Genomic DNA, 17,664 nt, shown 5'->3' with positions numbered 1-17,664 from the left:
GAAAGTATTCGGGGTAACCTAAAGCTGGTTGTTCCTAAAAACGACGCTCCGGGGCAGGTAACGCCATTTTGAAGACAATCAATGATTTTTTACTGAATCCCTTACATACGGATCTTGCACTGTATTCCAGTCCCTTTGGTAAGCAGTATGTCCGGTCCAGAATGTGTGAAGGTGGCTATACGCATCCGGCCTATGTCTCAGGCAGAACAGGCTCGCGGGTGTCAGATAGTGATCGAGCAAGCAGCCCCGGATCATCCGCAAATTCACGTCTGCGGTGGACGGACACCATCGGACATTTTTTCCTACAGCTATGTGTTTCCACCCACCGTTGCCCAATCGCAGCTGTATGAACAATCAGTAGCGCCACTGCTCACCAAACTGTTGGCCGGGTACAATGCAACAATCCTCGCGTACGGACAAACCAGCTCGGGCAAAACGTTTACCATGGGTACGGACTTTTCCGGTGAGATGAACTTCAATGTAGGCGTCATTCCGCGCGCCATTATTGACATCTTTCGAATGATTAACGACGATTCGGTCGGGGCACCGTGTGTTAACATGAAGACACAAATTACCTGCTCATTCATCGAGGTGTACCAGGACAACGTGTACGATCTGCTGGAGGATAAAAGTGGCAACGAACGACAACCGATCGATATACGGGAGGCAGTCGGTGGAGATATTGTACTACAAGGACTAACCGAGATCGAAGCACCCAACGAGCAGACCGCCTTCAACTGTTTGGTGCGCGGTTCAACCGGCCGAGTGGTGCGCGCGACAGCGATGAACAACGTATCTAGCCGGAGCCACGCCATCTTCACACTCACCATTCAGCAGACGGCCCGTGACAATCCCAGCATTACAACGCGCTCCAAGTTCCATCTGGTAGATTTGGCTGGTTCGGAACGTTCCAAAAAGACCTCAACAACCGGTGACCGGTTCAAGGAAGGCGTAGAGATTAATAAATGCCTGTTGGCACTCGGTAACGTTATCACGGTTCTGGCTACGAACGGTGGGTCAGGCAAGACGCACATACCATACCGCAACTCGAAACTTACCCGACTGTTGCAAGATTCGTTGGGCGGTAACTCGTACACGGTGATGATTGCTTGCGTGTCACCGGCGGACTATAATCTGTCCGAGACTTACAGCACGCTTCGATACGCGTACCGTGTGTGCAACATCAAGAACAAACCGATCGTCAACCAGGATCCGCAGCAGGCCCGCATTAAGGAGCTGGAAGCAACAGTACAAGATTTGCGGCTCCGCATACTGTCGCTGAAAAGTGACTCCAACGGCAATGGCGGTGACGAGGAGGAACAAAACGGTAAATACCCTGTTGGAAAACCTGACCGTGCGACGCTCATTCGAGGCCTCTCGGACACGGATATAAGATCGCCACGGAAAGTTGAGCAGGAACAATCGCCAGCCACGTCCACCACAGTCTCTATGCTGCAGGCTAATAATCGTCTGCTTGAAAAACAACTACAGTTGACGCTGCACGAGATCGAATCGCACGAGATGCGTGCTATGACAGCGGATAAGTTGCTGGAAGATATCGAACAAGTGCTGGCAAAGTATGGAAACAGTGCTAACCAGTCGGAAAAGAGACCCGAAACCGTAGCTGAAGGTGAGATGCGACAGGAACTAACCGTGCTCTTGAGCAAGTACAAGGAGGAATTGTTTGCTCAGGGCATAGCAAACATGTCACACCCGAACGAACTAAATAGAACGTACAGCAATGAATCGGAGGAGCTTGAACGTAAGTCTACGTATCACACCCAAGAGCAGATGCGTATACACCAAGAGCTGAGCCAGTTGAAGCGTGACCTCACGCTGAAGGAGGAATTGCACCGTAAGTGCATGGACAATAATTCGGTGGTGCAGACAATAACCAGCAAACGCGAGCGTGAGCTGAACGAGCAGCTGCGAGAGTATGAGGGACAGATCCGCGGCATGGAGGAACAGCTAGCCGAGTTGAATGTGCTACTCGAGAACACCAAGGCGAGCGAGAAACGTTCGAAGCTGGCCGAAGAACGTCGCCGTAAGGTGCAGCAACTCGAAAGCGAACTGACCGTACTGCGACAGAAAAGTAGGCATCAGGAGAAGATGCTTAAGCTAAACGAAAAGGACGCCCAGCGTATTGCTGGGCTGAGTTCGGAAATACAGCAGATGAAGATGACGCGCGTGAAGCTACTGAAGGCGCTGCGCACCGAGAGCGAAAACTTTCGCCAGTGGCGGCTAAACCGGGAGAAGGAGATTATACAGCTGAAGGCAAAGGACCGCAAACGCGAGGTTCAGCTGAAGAAGCTCGAATCGACGTATACGCTGCAGAAGCATATTATGCAGCGCAAAATGGACGAAACGATACAGGTGAACAAGCGGCTGAAGGCAACGCTCGAACGCCGGCAGCGCAGTCCGGTCCGGGCTGACCGGTCCGCAATGCGCGGTGCCGAAGCGGCCCGCTGGATCAAGCATGAGCTGGAGCTCATCTGTAACACGGTCGAGGCGTCTGTTACGCTGAAAATGTTGCGCACCCAGCGAGCACAACAGTCGAAGAAGCGGAATCAGCTGCGCGCACAGCTGACGGAATTGAGCATCGGCGGTGTGGAGACCCCAGGTGCCGATGGGTCGATGGATGAGCGGCAGCAGCAGCGGGCCGAGCTGGAGGAAGAAATGCGCCAGTGTGAAACCGATCTAGAGTATCGTAACGCACAGATTTCCGATCTGCAGCAAAAGATCCACAGCATGGACACGGAGTCGCAGCTGGCGACGTTGGGTGAAGGGTTGGCCAGTCTGCCAGAAGCGCGGGACGCATTTCAACGACTGCTGGAACAGTTGGTCCACACGCATACCCGTCTGTTCGAGACACGGTTCGAGCTGGTAGAGTTGCAGGCGACAAGCGAATGCCAGGAGGAAGCACTGGGCCAGTCCCGCGCACAGCTGCAGCAGGCAGAACAGCAGTACAAGGAGAAGGTGGTACAGCTCGAGCGTACGTACGAGGAGAAGCTTTCCTTCTTGCTAATGCAGCGTGCCGCGGAAGGTGGCAGCGCACCGGACGGTGACGGCGGTGAGGCTGCTCCCCACACGGACACCGTGCTCCAGGAAGCGATCCAACGTATCGAGCAGTTGCGCGAGGAGCTTGAATCGCACAAGAAAATGGTGCAAGTGCTCCATAACGATCAGGCAAAAATGGTGACGCGCCGGCACGTTAGATTACCGACCCGACTAGTGGATCATGAGATGGATGCCGAAATAGACGAGGACGAGGAAATGGAATTATTCGACGATAGTGAAGTGAAGGAGCAGCTGGAAAGAGAACTTGATCCCGATTTCCGAGGCACTCCACTGAACAAACGGAAGAAGGTAAGAGATATATGCGAATTTGAATGTTTCTACCTTGGTAATATATATATATATTTTTTTGCAGAGTATAAGCATTCGCGAATTGTCTCTTCCAAACAAAATTCTCAATACCACGATCCACTGCAGCTGCGCCGGTAACTGCGGGACGAAACGCTGCGGTTGCCAAAAGCATGGCATACAATGTCATCCTGCCTGCAAGTGTCCGCCCAGTTGCGTTAACCGCACGCTTTACACTATTAGCGAGCCCGGAAATATGTCGATGGACGTTACCGAGGGCGGTGCAGACACCTCCGGCAGTGCTGCGAAACAGAACGACAAGGAGAACACCTTTATCATACCGAGCGATCCGGCACGCGTGACGAAGGATGAAAGGTATGTAGCGATAAAGCGTTGGTGGATGCTATAGATTTATGTTGCACTGTTGTTCTGACTGAATGTTTGTTTGTTTTTAACCAACCAAAGGGAAGAGCTGGACATTTTGGAATATGTTGCGAAGTACCGGAAGCGCAAACCTCTGCTGGACATTTAATTTGTGACAATATTACGATTCAATTCGTGACAATGTGTGAGAGATAGTAAGCGGTGGGAGGAGGGATAGTGGAGAGGGGAAAGAGAGTTTGACTGATTTCGCATGAAACGTTATAAATTTTCAACATACAAATTCATTTTACATTATACATTTGAAATGGTAGCCAATGCGCGGTTTTGCACATCTGCGCGCACAGTTTGTGGCAAACATTTCGCTGTGAATTATTATCATACGATTACTTAAAACACATTGAATACAAAATCAGAATAAAGTCAATGTGATAGACGTAGTATCGGTCTCATATTTGGTCTTCAGAATCGGGTTTGCGTACTTCATATTCACAGTAAGATGTGCACCTATCAAACAGTCCCTTCGACAAGCAACACAGCGTAAAGCCTACAATCAAAATGGTATGTGCGGAATGGGACCGGTAGAGAACAATCAAAATTACAATACAATGGTATTATGCCTGGCCGTCGTATTTACCACCAATCAACGAACGCCATAATGGGAAGCAACAATCAATATTACAATAAACGATCGTGAGGATCACCCATAAGAAAACCGGCATTGAAATGTGATTGTCCAAATGGAATTGCACGTTCCGCGCGGTTAGTATGCCGTGGAGGCAAGGACTAGCACTCTTACACTCTTGAGAAGGATGTAATTATCTTTTCCACATTTTGCACTTCAATATGCATAACTTTAGTCTAATTTCTTTGTGTTTCTTTTTAGGCGAAGAATTATTCCTTTTTCATGCTGCGATACAATGTCCGAAAGGTTCGTCTGAGGTGGATTTAACTGTTCACCTGTCTGTTGTTTGAACAGCTCACACGAAGCTTCCATGCTTGTGTTGTGCCTTTTTTAAGAAGAATCATTCGGATCGTGAACCGACTTAAAAAAAGCCTTTAATATGTATCCAATCACAAATTGGAGCATCAGCTGAAAGTACTTCTCACCAACTAGGTCACGCGCTTCATCACTGATGTTGTGACCGGATCATCAATGTTTGGTATGTATGATGCGTCTTCTACAGCTAATAGTGCCCATCACAGCAGAAAGCAACTCCATTGTCCTTCCGTGCAATGGTTGGGCAAAAAAAAAGGCAGATACGCCGCACAACCGGTCCAACATAATCCAACCTTTTTCTGCACGTCGCAGCGCACAAAACGTTGCATCATCGGCGCGACGCATTATTCACCTTAGTGGAGGCCAAACAATAGTACCGACACAAAACCACACGCAACAAAAGCGTGAAGGTGGCACGACAATGTGGCCATCTCCGCTTACGTATTACTTAATCCATCGCGCAAACCGGTGGCAAAAGGGTACGTGCCTGTATGCGACGCAAAGCAGGAAAAGGATGTTTTGCAAGTAGCTAGCAAGTGTTTTCGCCCATGCATAGCTGTGATCTGTGTTGTTGCCGTATTCGGGCACTGGCTAGCGGACATTCCGCGCCGGACGGTAAAATCGTGCGAAGTGCAATCGATCGCATCAATCGGATGCAGAATCGTCATCATCGCCACTAGTGGCATGTGGGCATCGTTATCGTTACCTGGAAGAACGTGGTAAACACGGGTACCACGTGCTAGAATGTACTGCAATTACTCATCATCGTTGTGCACTTTTCGCCCGTAATCATCTTACCCACGGCGCTTGTCATAAATGTATCGAATGTGCTCGCATAAATTAAACAGACAAACACGCGACTTTGCTGTATACCTAACCACTGGATAGAATGACTCTCTCATCCCATCCGACGTGGAGCTATTTGTACAGAAGAATTGCTACAGCCGTTGGGGAGGAAAAAAAAAGCGTCGCATAAAAACAAACAGACGATACGGGGAGAAAGAAACCATCTGATGGTATGATTCATCGCCTGCGATCACGGTTTCGTGCTGTTGCAGACCTCACCTAGCTAAAGGTAGCGACGCAACTCAACACAGCATCGAACTGGTATGTGTTAGTGGCTTTCGAATGCACGGCGAATGTAAAGGCAAATTATCGCGTAGCGACTCGGCGAACCAACCTGCGCCGAATGAACCAGCGGCGCCCACAATTATGACGTCGAAAAATAATCGCACATAGAGGGGATGAAATGCGAGCGTGGGGAGCGATTGGAAGGGATGGCACGCAAAAGGGTTTTGGGAAGGTCGCCGTTAGGTTTGGTCGTGAACTTCAGCGGTGTGCGAACGACGAACACGCGATAATATCGAGACAGCCATTCGCAACTCGCTGTGCAAATGTTGACCGCAGGTAAGTGTTGAAAGCTATACAAAATACACCAACATAATGTTCCTATAAAATTTACATAACTGTTTGAAAAGAATTTCGAACTATTTAGGTACGATCAGAACAGATTGCTTCGGACCTACTTCGATAAAACATTATTTGATAAAGCAGAGGCATAAACGGAGCAAATTCTTGATAAGTTAAAAGGTTTTAAAACGATTGATGTTAACCACCTGCGTCATTAGCTCCAGAACTACTTGGACAACCGTGAAACTCGCTCATAATTAGCTACCGTTAGGCCCTGTTTTGCTTCGGTTTGTGCTATAACAACCTTACAGCAGCAGTAACAAATGAAAAGCATATAAATACCCAGCTTCCACTGTTTAAAGATTTGTATAACGGAGGAAGGTAGAAGGATGGAAGTATTTATCAAAAGAGCAAGATCTCCTGCATTCGGTTCACCTTCAACAGTTCGTACGCATTTTTTTTTTTGGCACGCGCACACACTAGTGTTGGTGTGTCACACTTCATCCCCTGCTGGCTGTTTTGTTTGTGCTCCACTGATACCGCACACTGTACAGGTGAGCAGACAAACCTGTAACACGCAACGGACGGTCCTCTATGTGTTGGTGCGGTTTGCGTGCGTTAGCAAGCGATGAGAGAGAGAGAGAGCGAGAGTGCGAAAGAGAAGCACTATTACACCTATTCTAATATCCGCACGATCGCGGGGGTAGCACGAACTACAGCACGAGGGCTACCTAAAGGGGTGTTGCGTACGCGAGCTAGCTCCCACAGCCAGAGACCCGGCGGACGGTGGGGACACGCTGTCAAAGGCTTCTTTACGCGCACACCGCACAGCCTTACCCATACGCTCGCAACCGGACGTTCGGTTTCTATAGCTGACGGTGTGCCGTTCGCATCACGCCGCAGTTGCAGCGCGTTAGTCCGATCGGTCGGTTCACTATCTTCGAACCGGGTCCCTTCCATCACTTCTGCATGGTGAAACAGTGTCCAGTGTGTCACGCGTGTTTGTAGGTGTCAAAGTAATATTTCGTGATCGCTACGTAACCCCATGTGTGTGAGAGTCACTGCAGAGTATTGTGCTTCCGGTTTTAGACATCCGCCACGATCGTTGGCGGAGGAGTTCCGGCCTTGCGTTGTGCCCTTTCAACTATGTGCTACTGGGGGTGTCCGAATGACCAGGGGCTTCAATCAAAACTGTTGCAACGTTCAACCCTTGAATTCGCCCACAACGCAGACAGGTTATGTCTTGTGTTCTTGCGATCACTTTAGTGAGCATCTCGCTTCCTGTATGTTACCGAACCAGAACTTCCTGTGTTTTCTCGTGTTTCTTGTGCCATCCTGTGTGTGATAGCTCCCGTATTCAGTACAAAATGTGCGGAAATGCTTAAACACGATAGAACAACCTGGCGCCATCAACGTCTGTACGTGCGGCGCAACACACAGAAGTTTCACCCAGCAGTCCGCAGCGGTTTTTGCAGGGATTTGAGAGATTTCTCGCTAGTATACCGTGTTTTACGATCTCTCGATAAGCCAACCGGACAGTTCCGACTGTTATTTGCATATTAACGTGTCGCCGCTTTAGAGTTTAGGGGTTGGAAATTCTAAGCAAACGTGGCGGCGACGTTAGATCCTTGAGCCAGGGTCCTTATCGATGCATCACGCGGCACGCAGGGCGGCAAGGTTACAAACTGCAAATTTTTAAACACACACACTTGGTCCTCCTCCCTTGATTGATGATCTTATTCTATTTCCGCGTTTTGTTGTTTCGCTGCTACTGTTGCTGCATTTCGGTTCCCCTACGCATTATGCGCATTGCCTTGCAGTACATACTCCGTAGCCTTCCTTCTGTGTCTTTTTTTTCTGTAGTAGTTTGAAATACAAATCCCCACTTCAGATGTGTTTGGCCAGTGGCACATGATGCGTCTACCGACCCAGAAACTCGTCGTAGTCGCGGGCTAGGGTTGTTGAGGGGGTTGTTTTCGGGTTGGATGACGACGGTATTACAATTGGATAATGGCCGGGACCCAATTATGATGCAGCGTGACCAGGAGAGCGCGGTTTTCCGCTTTTGCGTTCTTGATTTGTGCGCTACCGTTGCCGTATTAAACCAAACCGCTAATGCTAACCGTGTTGTGAAGCGTCAAGAGGGGAAAGGGATTTAACTGGGGGTACATGCATGTGCCGCCTGCCCACTGCCGAACCGAAGGGACGGGGCCGGGCGGGCGCAAACGATGGTGGATAAGCTAATAGAAAGGGATTTATCAAACCCGACCACTTGCGGGCTTGATTGTTCGTACCACATCAACAGCGCGTCCAGTGAGTCAAACTTGACCAGTAGCGCGCCAGCTGAGCGGACGGTTCCGGAATCACCTCACGGGAACGATGACTGGTGTTTGTACCGAATCGCCGATACGTGACTCATACGATCGTTTCCGATTCTGTTTTCAGTTTTGCATATTTGCAACTGCATCTCCCATATATCCGGGAGGCTTTTTGGAACAGTTTGGAGTGACGATGGCTAGGGATTCGTTTTTTTCCGGTGTAAGGCGGTGTAGTATTGCAGGATATGTTCAAGAATGGCGTTTGAATATGTATTCTGACGACGATTCTAATGAGCTCCTTGTGAACTTTGTACTCCAGCTTGCAAGAAGTGTTAATAGAACCGTCCGCCGTCTCAGTCATTAATGCAGAAAACTTGCTCCTTTATCTGCTTTGTAACCTACAAACACCTTCGAGATCGTTTCAAAGTCAACGTTGGTTTATTCCCCATTTTTATCTTCTCCGCCCGCCCTCGATCTGTACCATATATCAACGTCCAGCATTGTTGTGGCTGATATCAAGGAATGAAACTGTCCGCTAAGATGAAGACAAACACGCGTACGAACCGTCCCAGCACCGTACGTACCGTCAATTAGAGCCTGCGTAAGGGCAAATCCGTTTCACTTAGCGGTTGTTAATTTCGCCCCGCTAGCGCAACGCCGAAACTCCGGATGACAAGATTTCCATTAAGGGGGAAAACCCCCCTCGCCGCATAGAGGAGAATGTGTGTCTGTGTGTGATAAAAAGCGAAAAACAAATCGCATCATCTAGCAACGCTTCGCTGGATACTGTTTAACATCCCAGGCACGTCTCACGGTCTCAGTTAATCGCGTGGTGTTCCGGTTTCTTCACTAGACAACAGGTTAAGAATTGCTTTACCTTCCCTGGATGGGGGGGAATTCTTCATCCTTTCTGGCACACAGACTTCCCGCGACAGTAGGAGTAGTCCTATTGAAGTTTGGAGTTATATGTCTGGAGCTCAGAATTCTGAACATTCCAGTAGTTCAGTACTATTCAGCTGCATAGTAGCCCACACCGTACGAACATCGTCAATCAAGCACGAGTCACGAGTCACTCCCCGTCCAGTGTCGTTAAGGGCGGGGAATTCTCAATAGCAACTGCTAAAACCGGTACAGAACATCCGTTGGTGAACATCTTGGAGAGTCCAAAGTATGACGCTGGTTTGACGCACGGTGGCAGTTTGTGGAGATGTCATAAAAACACAAACTGTTGATAGCATTTCCAGGTATTTGGGTTCTGAGATGTAAATTTCTTCAGTACATTTCTGAACTAGATCAGACACCATTGATAGAAGCGTTCCAAGAGACGTTACGCAACACGGTCATTTTAGACGACATACGGCGAGAATGGGAATCTTCCTCACACTAACGCGCTTTCGCATTACCTGAGACGCTGCAAGCTGCTCCGCATTACAGGTGTTGATTCCTGGAAGGATAGCAATGGGATATTTACGAAGCTGTTCCGAATGCCGAGAATAAACCAATCAGAAACAACATCATTAATATCTTAATGTAGGTAGGCCACCGTAGGTGCTTCTGAGGTCGGGCACCTGCATTGACTTTTCCCTTATCTTTATCGGTTTCGCTCTCCCACTCACCGTTGCGGGTACGCGTCGTAAATGAGATGTTTTGTTTATCGTCTGCTGTGTTGTAGCAGCACCAGCTACATCGCATGCCTGTCACGTGTCTGGAGGGCACACCGGAAACCTCTTGCCTGCCTGGGTGTGCACGTGCGTTTGCAATGATAACTTGGCTTGGGGGTTTTTTTTCCTGTCTCGCTGACATTGAAAACGATGTAGAAAATACACACACACACACACACAGACGACTTCTTGCAGGCGAACGAAGGAGAGAGCAAGATGGAGAGATAAGTTAACTCCTTGTACGGAACACCAAGGAGCCGTTCTTTATCGACAAGTGCTCCAGAGGATGTGGGTCTTCCTTTGTTCGGGGTGGGTCTTCAGTCAACAACAGCTACACGCGGCTCACAATTTATGCACGGTTGTCCGGCACCACCTGCAGCAGCGGAGATCGCAGGCCAGCATTCGGCGTGTACCTGCAACACCTATGTTATATTGATCCACGCTACGAACTCCACGTGGAGTGAAGTTGCATTTGATGCATAATGGAGCAACGATCGAGCCCTCTTTGGTGCAATTCTTACACTAAAGCATTAACGTTTTGTCTGAAGGAACATTATTCTCATTCACTTGCCTGAAGGCAGAACCTCATCGAATGAGAAAGCTCCACAGGAATGCAACATTATTTGCCATTTTGCTCTTCACTCTTCACGCCCTACACGTTCTACAAGTGCTGGTGAATGTGCCCCCCCGGGCCAGTCACACATTAATATCTCTGTGAAGCTTACCTGCCACACATCACCTCTGAAGCCCTGCAGACGCCCACAAAGCACTCGCCTTCGCTCAGTGGTCTTGGTTTTTTTTTTTTTGGATAGCGCACCAACCAAGCGAACTCTCAAGGGATAGTAAGAAAAAAAAACGGTCACATACTTGTTGCATCTTTCGCCTTCTTCTCCTTCCACCAAACGCGTCCATTATCGTTCCTTTCTAGTCCACATTCGCGCGGATCGCGCGTGGCTTTCCTACGTGTGGTGCGCTTTATTTTTAGTCACCAATCGGCCTGAATTGGCGACTTCGATTTGTCACACCCCCATTCACCCCTTTTCGGTAAGGTGGATGCATTGTTTCTCGGGGTGCTTTTCACGCCCCACAAAGATGCTAGTTACGCACGAAGGTGAAAGTGAATATATTTGTTTGTTTATTCATCCTCCCCTTTTCCCTCCCTCTAGCATTGATACTACGATAGTGGCAGCAGGTGAACAATCTACCCAAAATAGTGCAAGTGATTTTAATGTGTTAAAGCAACAGAAGAAACAGAACTTAAAAGTGTGAAGTGTGGTAAAACCTAGAACATATCACTGCGAACAGTGTGTGGTAAGTTACGTGGAGCGAGATGGCCTCAGAATTGTGGAAGCGTTCAATGGTGCTGGCAACACTGGTGGTGGTGCTGATGCTGCTACCAGACGGCACAGTCCCGGTGGTCCAGGCTCAACAGTCATCCGACCGGACCGGCGCCATCATCTTCCCGGACGAGCTCAGCACCCGGTACGAGCAGGAGCGGGAAACGCTCGCGAAGGAGAAGCGCGAATCGTCCCGGCGCCGCACTGACGAGGCAAGTGACGAATGGGATAAAGATGACGCCCGCTATGAATATGACAATGGTTCGGAAGAATTCTACGGGGTGAGTAGGCGAATGGGGCGGTAGCGGGGTGGGGAACCATCGGGAAAACGGGAATTTTTTTCTTCACCTTTCGCGGGCCAGGGCTGACAGTGTCTCCCCAAACCAGGCGTCAAGTTGCGCAATGTTTTGCAATGATGGGCAAGTGAGTCAGTCTAGACGAGAAGCTCGTAGAGAGATCAGCATCCATTACTTCCCCGGAAAGAACTTCATGCAGTTCCGGAAGTGGTGCGAAATAGAAATGAACTTTGGAAAACATTGGACATTGGCCCTTGGCGGTAGTGATGGGAATTTCGTTCTTGCGAAGATTATAACTCTAACGCTTACTACTGTTATTACTCTTGCTGAAAGCTGTGGTGGAATGTAAGCAACACTCATAGTAACAAGAATGTGCCCATGTGAAAATATGGAACTTGCCCATCACTACCTTACTGTCATCTCGTTCCGTAAACGGATAGCTCTCAGACAGTGCGTTCACGATCAGGACATCAACTCGGTATGAATCACCCCGGTCGTCAGCCGGCATCACATCGCACGGCATAAACCGGACGAGCATAATTTCTCCGGCCTACACGCGACGAACCCGCGCCGACACACAGGAATGTGTACGACGCCCGTGCGAGTGACTAATCCATCAACACCGCAACGCGGCCTAATGTAGGTGCAGTATCTGAACCGGTTGAAGGGCGTACAGACTTCTCGCTATGTGAAGGGGTTAGAACTATTGACACTAGAGGGCAGTGGGAAAGGTAACGGAGAGAGCGAGAGCTACAGAGGTTATTATTCTTCCTTTAATATTGTATTCGTCGAATGAGTAGCGGGCACATTAACAGCATTATTATCTACATACGACAAGTGTCCATACTGATCGAACCCTAGCTCTGGCGCCGAAAGATAAGATACAGGTGGATTCTCTTCAGAACTCTCATCTGTCCGTGGCTGGTAGTTGGATGATGCACTCAGCAGTGTCCTCAGGGTTACGACAAACGCTGTACTCTGGTCGGTATTTCTTCCCGGTGTCTTGCCCCGGTCATGGTCGTTCGTCCCGTTATGGTTCTAAGACTTTATTATTGTTGTCACACATCCACCAAAACGGGCACGGTGGACGAATAGCACGTACACGTATCTAGCTACCGTTGCACACAGGCAAACTGGGCAAACAAACCTCCCTTATGATGGGTCAAGTGCAGGATGTAATGAAAAAAAAAACTACATTAGTCACTACTTCACTTCTACGCCACAGTTGCTACAGTTGCTAGAAACCAACGAGCAACTTCATAGTCAAGATTAAGAACATGAAATCAAATGTAGCACAGGTAGCGCATTATTCCCTCTCTCTCTCTCTCTCTCTCTCTCTCCTCTCTCTCTCTCTCTCTCTCTCACACACACACGTACACACCACTATTCGGCTATTGATAAGAGTTGGAAACCTTTCGCAATCATTGCAGCCCGAAATTTCCCAACACCTATTAGCTGCGAGTTGTTGAAGTTGGTCAAGGTATGGGGCGAACCGAATGCCCACGTCCATGTCTAATGTAGGTCGCGGTTGCGTTTCATTTGCGTCATGCGCTTTATGCATTTTACTCCCCGGTATGTTTAGCTATTCAAATGCAATTTCAGGAAGCAATAAACTGTGCCTTCTTGACATAAAATAGCAAATTGAGCAATTAGAATTTGCGTGGTTAAACTCAACTTTACCCAGTATTACATCACATGAGATATTAATAGCAATAACGAAGGTGTCATTGAAGGTAATCCTTGTTCTTATGAGTGACTTACAAGAAGAAATAGTTTGTTTACCACCTTAAAGTCGTACTGCTCCCCCACCAACTCCACACTCTTGATATCTTGACATTAGCTCCTGTTAATGGCTAATTATACTATTTCTATAAACATAAATTTGCTTTTTGTCCCTTTTTTACAGCTACCCGTCGATTATGCACGTCAGCTGTCCGAACTCAACTCTACCACTGACATACTGAACCTGCTCGATCCAGACTCGATAGACCAGCGTGTTTTTATGGATGGCGGAGGTGAATACAGAACTTGGTTGCAAGCCATCTGAAAGTCTTTAATATATTACTTACATCACCTATCCAGCATGCTAGTTGGGAGAATGGAGGTCTCCTAGAATAGAGAGTTCCTAGAATAAACATATATTATTTGAGAGTTTTCAACTACCTTCTAAACTTCCTCCGGTCTCACATCTTGTAGATATTGATGTAGGAATTATATTACACACCTTCACGTGTAGCGATGTCTATCTTGAAGATGTCTGTTGCTTCAACACTTACGCATCCCTGGTATAAGAATACGAAAATGAATGTCTTTCCCTTTCTTTCGCACAACAGAATACAGTGGACGTGACATTGGAGTTAACCCGGTACCGGCGTCGTGCGAACCGGATTCGCAACTCGTTAGTCTACGGCCCGAAAATCTGACCAGTCCACGCTTCTACTTCTATCCTTCCTGCACGCGTGTGAAGCGTTGCAGTGGCTGTTGCAATACGAACCAGCTCGTCTGCGAACCCGTCGCAAACCGTACCATAATTTACAAGGTTGAACAAAACGCCAATTCCCATGTATGGCCCGAACCGTTTACTAACATTCCCTCGCTCTCTCTCTCTCTCTTTCTTGTAGGTAAATATCCTGGAGTATCGCAGTGGCAAGCGGGATAAGTTCTCGCATCTCGAGCTGGTACCGGTGGAGGAACACGTCCGGTGCAAGTGCCAGTGTCGCGTGAAGGAGTGGCACTGTACGGATAAGCAGGTGTACAATCCGAACAACTGTCGGTGCGAGTGCACCAACAAGGAGGACCGGAACCGCTGTCTCCAGGATCGGCAGATCAAGCAGTGGAACCCGAACACGTGCACCTGCGACTGTCTGCCACGGAACGAGGAGTGTACCAGCGGTTCGCACTTTGATCGTAGCGCCTGCAAGTGTCTACCGGTAAGCATGGGAGATGTGACCGCAGGTGTGCTTCCTGTACCGACTACCTCAACACCACCAACGTTAACGTCGTCGTCGCCGCCGACCACTCCTACTACTGCTACTACCACTACTACTATTACTACCACCAGTACTACCACCCTTCTTTCCACTGCACACGACACCAACAGCGAACCGGGGATGGATCACAGCAAACCGAGCGCGTAGAATCCATTCCGGATCGGCCAGCACCCAGGAACACTAGGGTGATGGTACCTCACACTCTACTTACATTTTCATTTCCTTCCTCCTTCTTTCCTTTATCCATTAACTTTTAATTGATAAAAATATGTAGAATACCAAAGAGATATATCCAGTGAATGAAGAATAGTTACAATTTCTTATAACCACTACTACTACTACTACTACTGAATTCTTCCCGTCGCATCCATTGAAGGTCTTCTCGATCTAAGTAACACGCACGTACACAAGTGTTTGCGAACATCAAGTTTATGATACAACTTTTCTTACTCTCTTTCTCTCTTTATCTTTCTTTCTTTCTCTCCCTTTCTTTCCTACTTTCCTACATCTGCTCACTTTACACTCTAATATATATCCTCTTCTCTGTGGACATTCCGATACATCTTCCCGTAATATCTTCACTATTACCACGGTTTTTGTTATTATAATGTTTTTGATGATGTTTCTTGAATTTCTTGCTCCACTTCCGGATCCTCCCCAAACCATTCTGCAAACTCCTCCACCCAAACGTATAACCCCACTCTGCCACGAATTGCGTTACTCGGACGGATCGATTAAAACTGTGCCAAACTCTCGTGTGGTACGAACTGTTGGAACAACATTCCCCCCTCTTTTTTTCGGTCTCCGGACAGAACGAATTCTACGCATATGACGGGGTTGCATCGTACTGGGACCACCATCAGCAGCAGCAGCAGCAACAGCAGCGACCCATCTCCCTAGCGCGCTCTGCCGCTTCCGGGTAAGGGAAGCGTAGCCTAGAGTAAGGGCATACGGGAAGTACCCCCGGAGATCGTCGACCACCAGTCGAACGGTTCCACTTCCAGACTGGCCCGGTGCTGTTCAGTCACGCACCTTTTTAACATTACCAAAACCAGAAGAAAGAAACTCTTCCTAGATTAATGCATGTACCGTTCGCGGCATGTGCGCCTACGCTGATAGTTGTAGACATTAGAGCAAAAGCAGGACCTAGAATAAGCTTAGTGTGATGGAACGGAGACGGACGGAGACGGTGGGACGTTGATAAGTTTGTTACTCTCCCGCGTTCGAAGCAGCAGCAGTAATGGGTTTTTTTGCAGAGCGTGTTGCCGGCCTTGATAGGCGATGTGAGGAGTGAAGGTGAGAGCGCTAGTCACAGGTATTGCTAACAACTCCCAATCATCTGCCATACCAACTAACCAACGGACAACATCGGAAGAGGGGTTAGTGTGTATGTATGTGTGTGTAATTAAAGGGGTAGAGGGTCGCTTCTGGACACAATTGTACATTGTTAAAATATCGCATCTGGTACCCAGGTTCCCAGTTCCAGGATGGAGTTCCTAGGTTATATAAGTACAGCTACAGCCTCTCTTTACCTATCCTGCTTGCTATCTTTCACCGAAAAAAGAAATCCTTCTACCTTCCGGTCGGCGGCGTGGCAGAGTGCGGAGATACAATACCATACCAGTACTATCCCAGCTCATTACCGCCACAACCAAAACTAGGACTCTCCGTCGAACCTTACCCTCCTTATCGGGCTTATTGGTTCCGTTTCTAATCTCCCATTTCCGCTTTAAATAGACAAACCAACCATAGACCTAACCTCCAAACTGCTAGCGCCCAAGTAAATAATGCTCTTCATTATTTCTTCTTCTTTTTTTCTCGCCCGTTTACCAAATCATCCCGCCGTCCCTTTAACCCGTCTCCCTTAACATCACTTGATCCTTCCCCACAACTCTTGTTCTTCTGTTCTTCATCCTGGCTCGGTAGCAGAAACCATGGCCGGGACGCTCCCGGAACCAATCACTGGAGGACCGTCGGCGTCTGATCGTGAAACCGATCCCGGTGATAACTGATCCGTAAGGAAGATTGCAACATCAACAGGGCACGCGACGACACGACTGAAGTGAACGCAAGCAACTGGAAACGATTAGAGGATACGAACGAAACTGGCGGCCATTTTTTTAATGTAAGACACGCAACGTACAATTCAAGCTCTCCCGGTTAAGCCATTACAGATGCATTTCTATACCCGCTTTCCTTGTTCCTGCATTACTTTGCTGAAGAACTCCACAAACAAACAAAATGGCGGACTGGGAATGAAAAACAAAAACGCTATAATAAATTAACACAAACAAACGGAACTGCTTGCGGATAGGATAGCGACGATCGTGATGACGCCCTTTAATGCTTGTGGATGAGTCAGATGAGTCAAAATGACTAATACTATTTATGGTACACCGGTACGATGCGTGCAATTCTTTGCAATATGGCGTCCGATTCGAATTTAGTATTGTAAGTGTGTGTCAGAGCGAGAGAGATAGAAAGAGGGAGAGTAAACAAAACGTACAAGTAAGAATACTATGTCCATGCCGCAGCGTATTGCGATACAGTTCATTCCCTTTATTCCCTTTTTCCCACTAAAGTGGCATCACCATAAACACATCCCTACGTGAAAAAAAAACACAAACGTTTTGATATAAGAAAAAAGTATACTTCTTCCAAACCCCCTCCCTTGGCGGTGGGAAAAAAGGTTAGGCATCATCAGTTTGTGCTAATATAGGAACATTCTATTTGCTAAGCTAGTGTGATTCCGACAAATACAATAGTAACTTAATGAAAGCATTGACGATTGCACGTAATGCGTAAGTACAAAAAACACTTCCGAACAACGGCCCTATAAACGGTATTCAATTTAACGGTATTCGGTATTTCATTTAAATAATCCAACAGATGGCGCCACTAGCAAACA

The 17,664-nt window shown here is 48.0% G+C and overlaps 2 protein-coding genes across 7 annotated transcripts; both read left to right on the top strand.

Annotated features, from left to right (window-relative positions):
• The first annotated feature begins 147 nt into the window (after positions 1-147).
• On the top strand, positions 148-4,184 carry LOC128307097 (chromosome-associated kinesin KIF4A). Its single transcript, XM_053044823.1, has 3 exons — positions 148-3,366; positions 3,431-3,738; positions 3,829-4,184. The coding sequence occupies exons 1-3, from the start codon at positions 148-150 to the stop codon at positions 3,893-3,895; spliced, it is 3,594 nt and encodes a 1,197-aa protein (XP_052900783.1). The 3' UTR covers positions 3,896-4,184.
• Positions 4,185-7,056: 2,872 nt separating this feature from the next.
• On the top strand, positions 7,057-17,531 carry LOC128306654 (uncharacterized). 6 transcript variants are annotated; one of them, XM_053044229.1, is made up of 7 exons: positions 7,057-7,158; positions 11,300-11,751; positions 13,673-13,781; positions 14,100-14,305; positions 14,388-14,696; positions 15,569-16,052; positions 16,683-17,531. In XM_053044229.1, exons 2-6 carry the CDS (start codon positions 11,464-11,466, stop codon positions 15,677-15,679), a joined length of 1,023 nt encoding a protein of 340 aa, XP_052900189.1. In that variant the 5' UTR covers positions 7,057-7,158; positions 11,300-11,463; the 3' UTR covers positions 15,680-16,052; positions 16,683-17,531. The 6 variants fall into 6 exon arrangements, with proteins under 6 accessions (XP_052900189.1, XP_052900190.1, XP_052900192.1 ...); XM_053044230.1 differs by having other exon boundaries at positions 16,686-16,807; XM_053044232.1 differs by lacking the exon at positions 15,569-16,052 and having other exon boundaries at positions 16,686-17,531.
• Positions 17,532-17,664: the final 133 nt, after the last annotated feature.

The sequence above is a fragment of the Anopheles moucheti genome, chromosome X, assembly GCF_943734755.1.
Source record: "Anopheles moucheti chromosome X, idAnoMoucSN_F20_07, whole genome shotgun sequence".
Classification (NCBI taxonomy): domain Eukaryota; kingdom Metazoa; phylum Arthropoda; class Insecta; order Diptera; family Culicidae; genus Anopheles; species Anopheles moucheti.
This window is presented reverse-complemented; position numbering and strand designations above follow the sequence as displayed.

Coding starts and splice junctions, on each gene's coding strand:
- LOC128307097 (XM_053044823.1), top strand. CDS start 148: ATGTCCGGTCCAGAATGTGTGAAGGTGGCTATACGCATCCGGCCTATG. Junction 3,367..3,430: donor CACTGAACAAACGGAAGAAG/GTAAGAGATATA, acceptor ATTTTTTTGCAG/AGTATAAGCATTCGCGAATT. Junction 3,739..3,828: donor CGCGTGACGAAGGATGAAAG/GTATGTAGCGAT, acceptor AACCAACCAAAG/GGAAGAGCTGGACATTTTGG.
- LOC128306654 (XM_053044226.1), top strand. CDS start 11,464: ATGGCCTCAGAATTGTGGAAGCGTTCAATGGTGCTGGCAACACTGGTG. Junction 11,752..13,672: donor GTTCGGAAGAATTCTACGGG/GTGAGTAGGCGA, acceptor CCTTTTTTACAG/CTACCCGTCGATTATGCACG. Junction 14,306..14,387: donor ACCGTACCATAATTTACAAG/GTTGAACAAAAC, acceptor TCTTTCTTGTAG/GTAAATATCCTGGAGTATCG.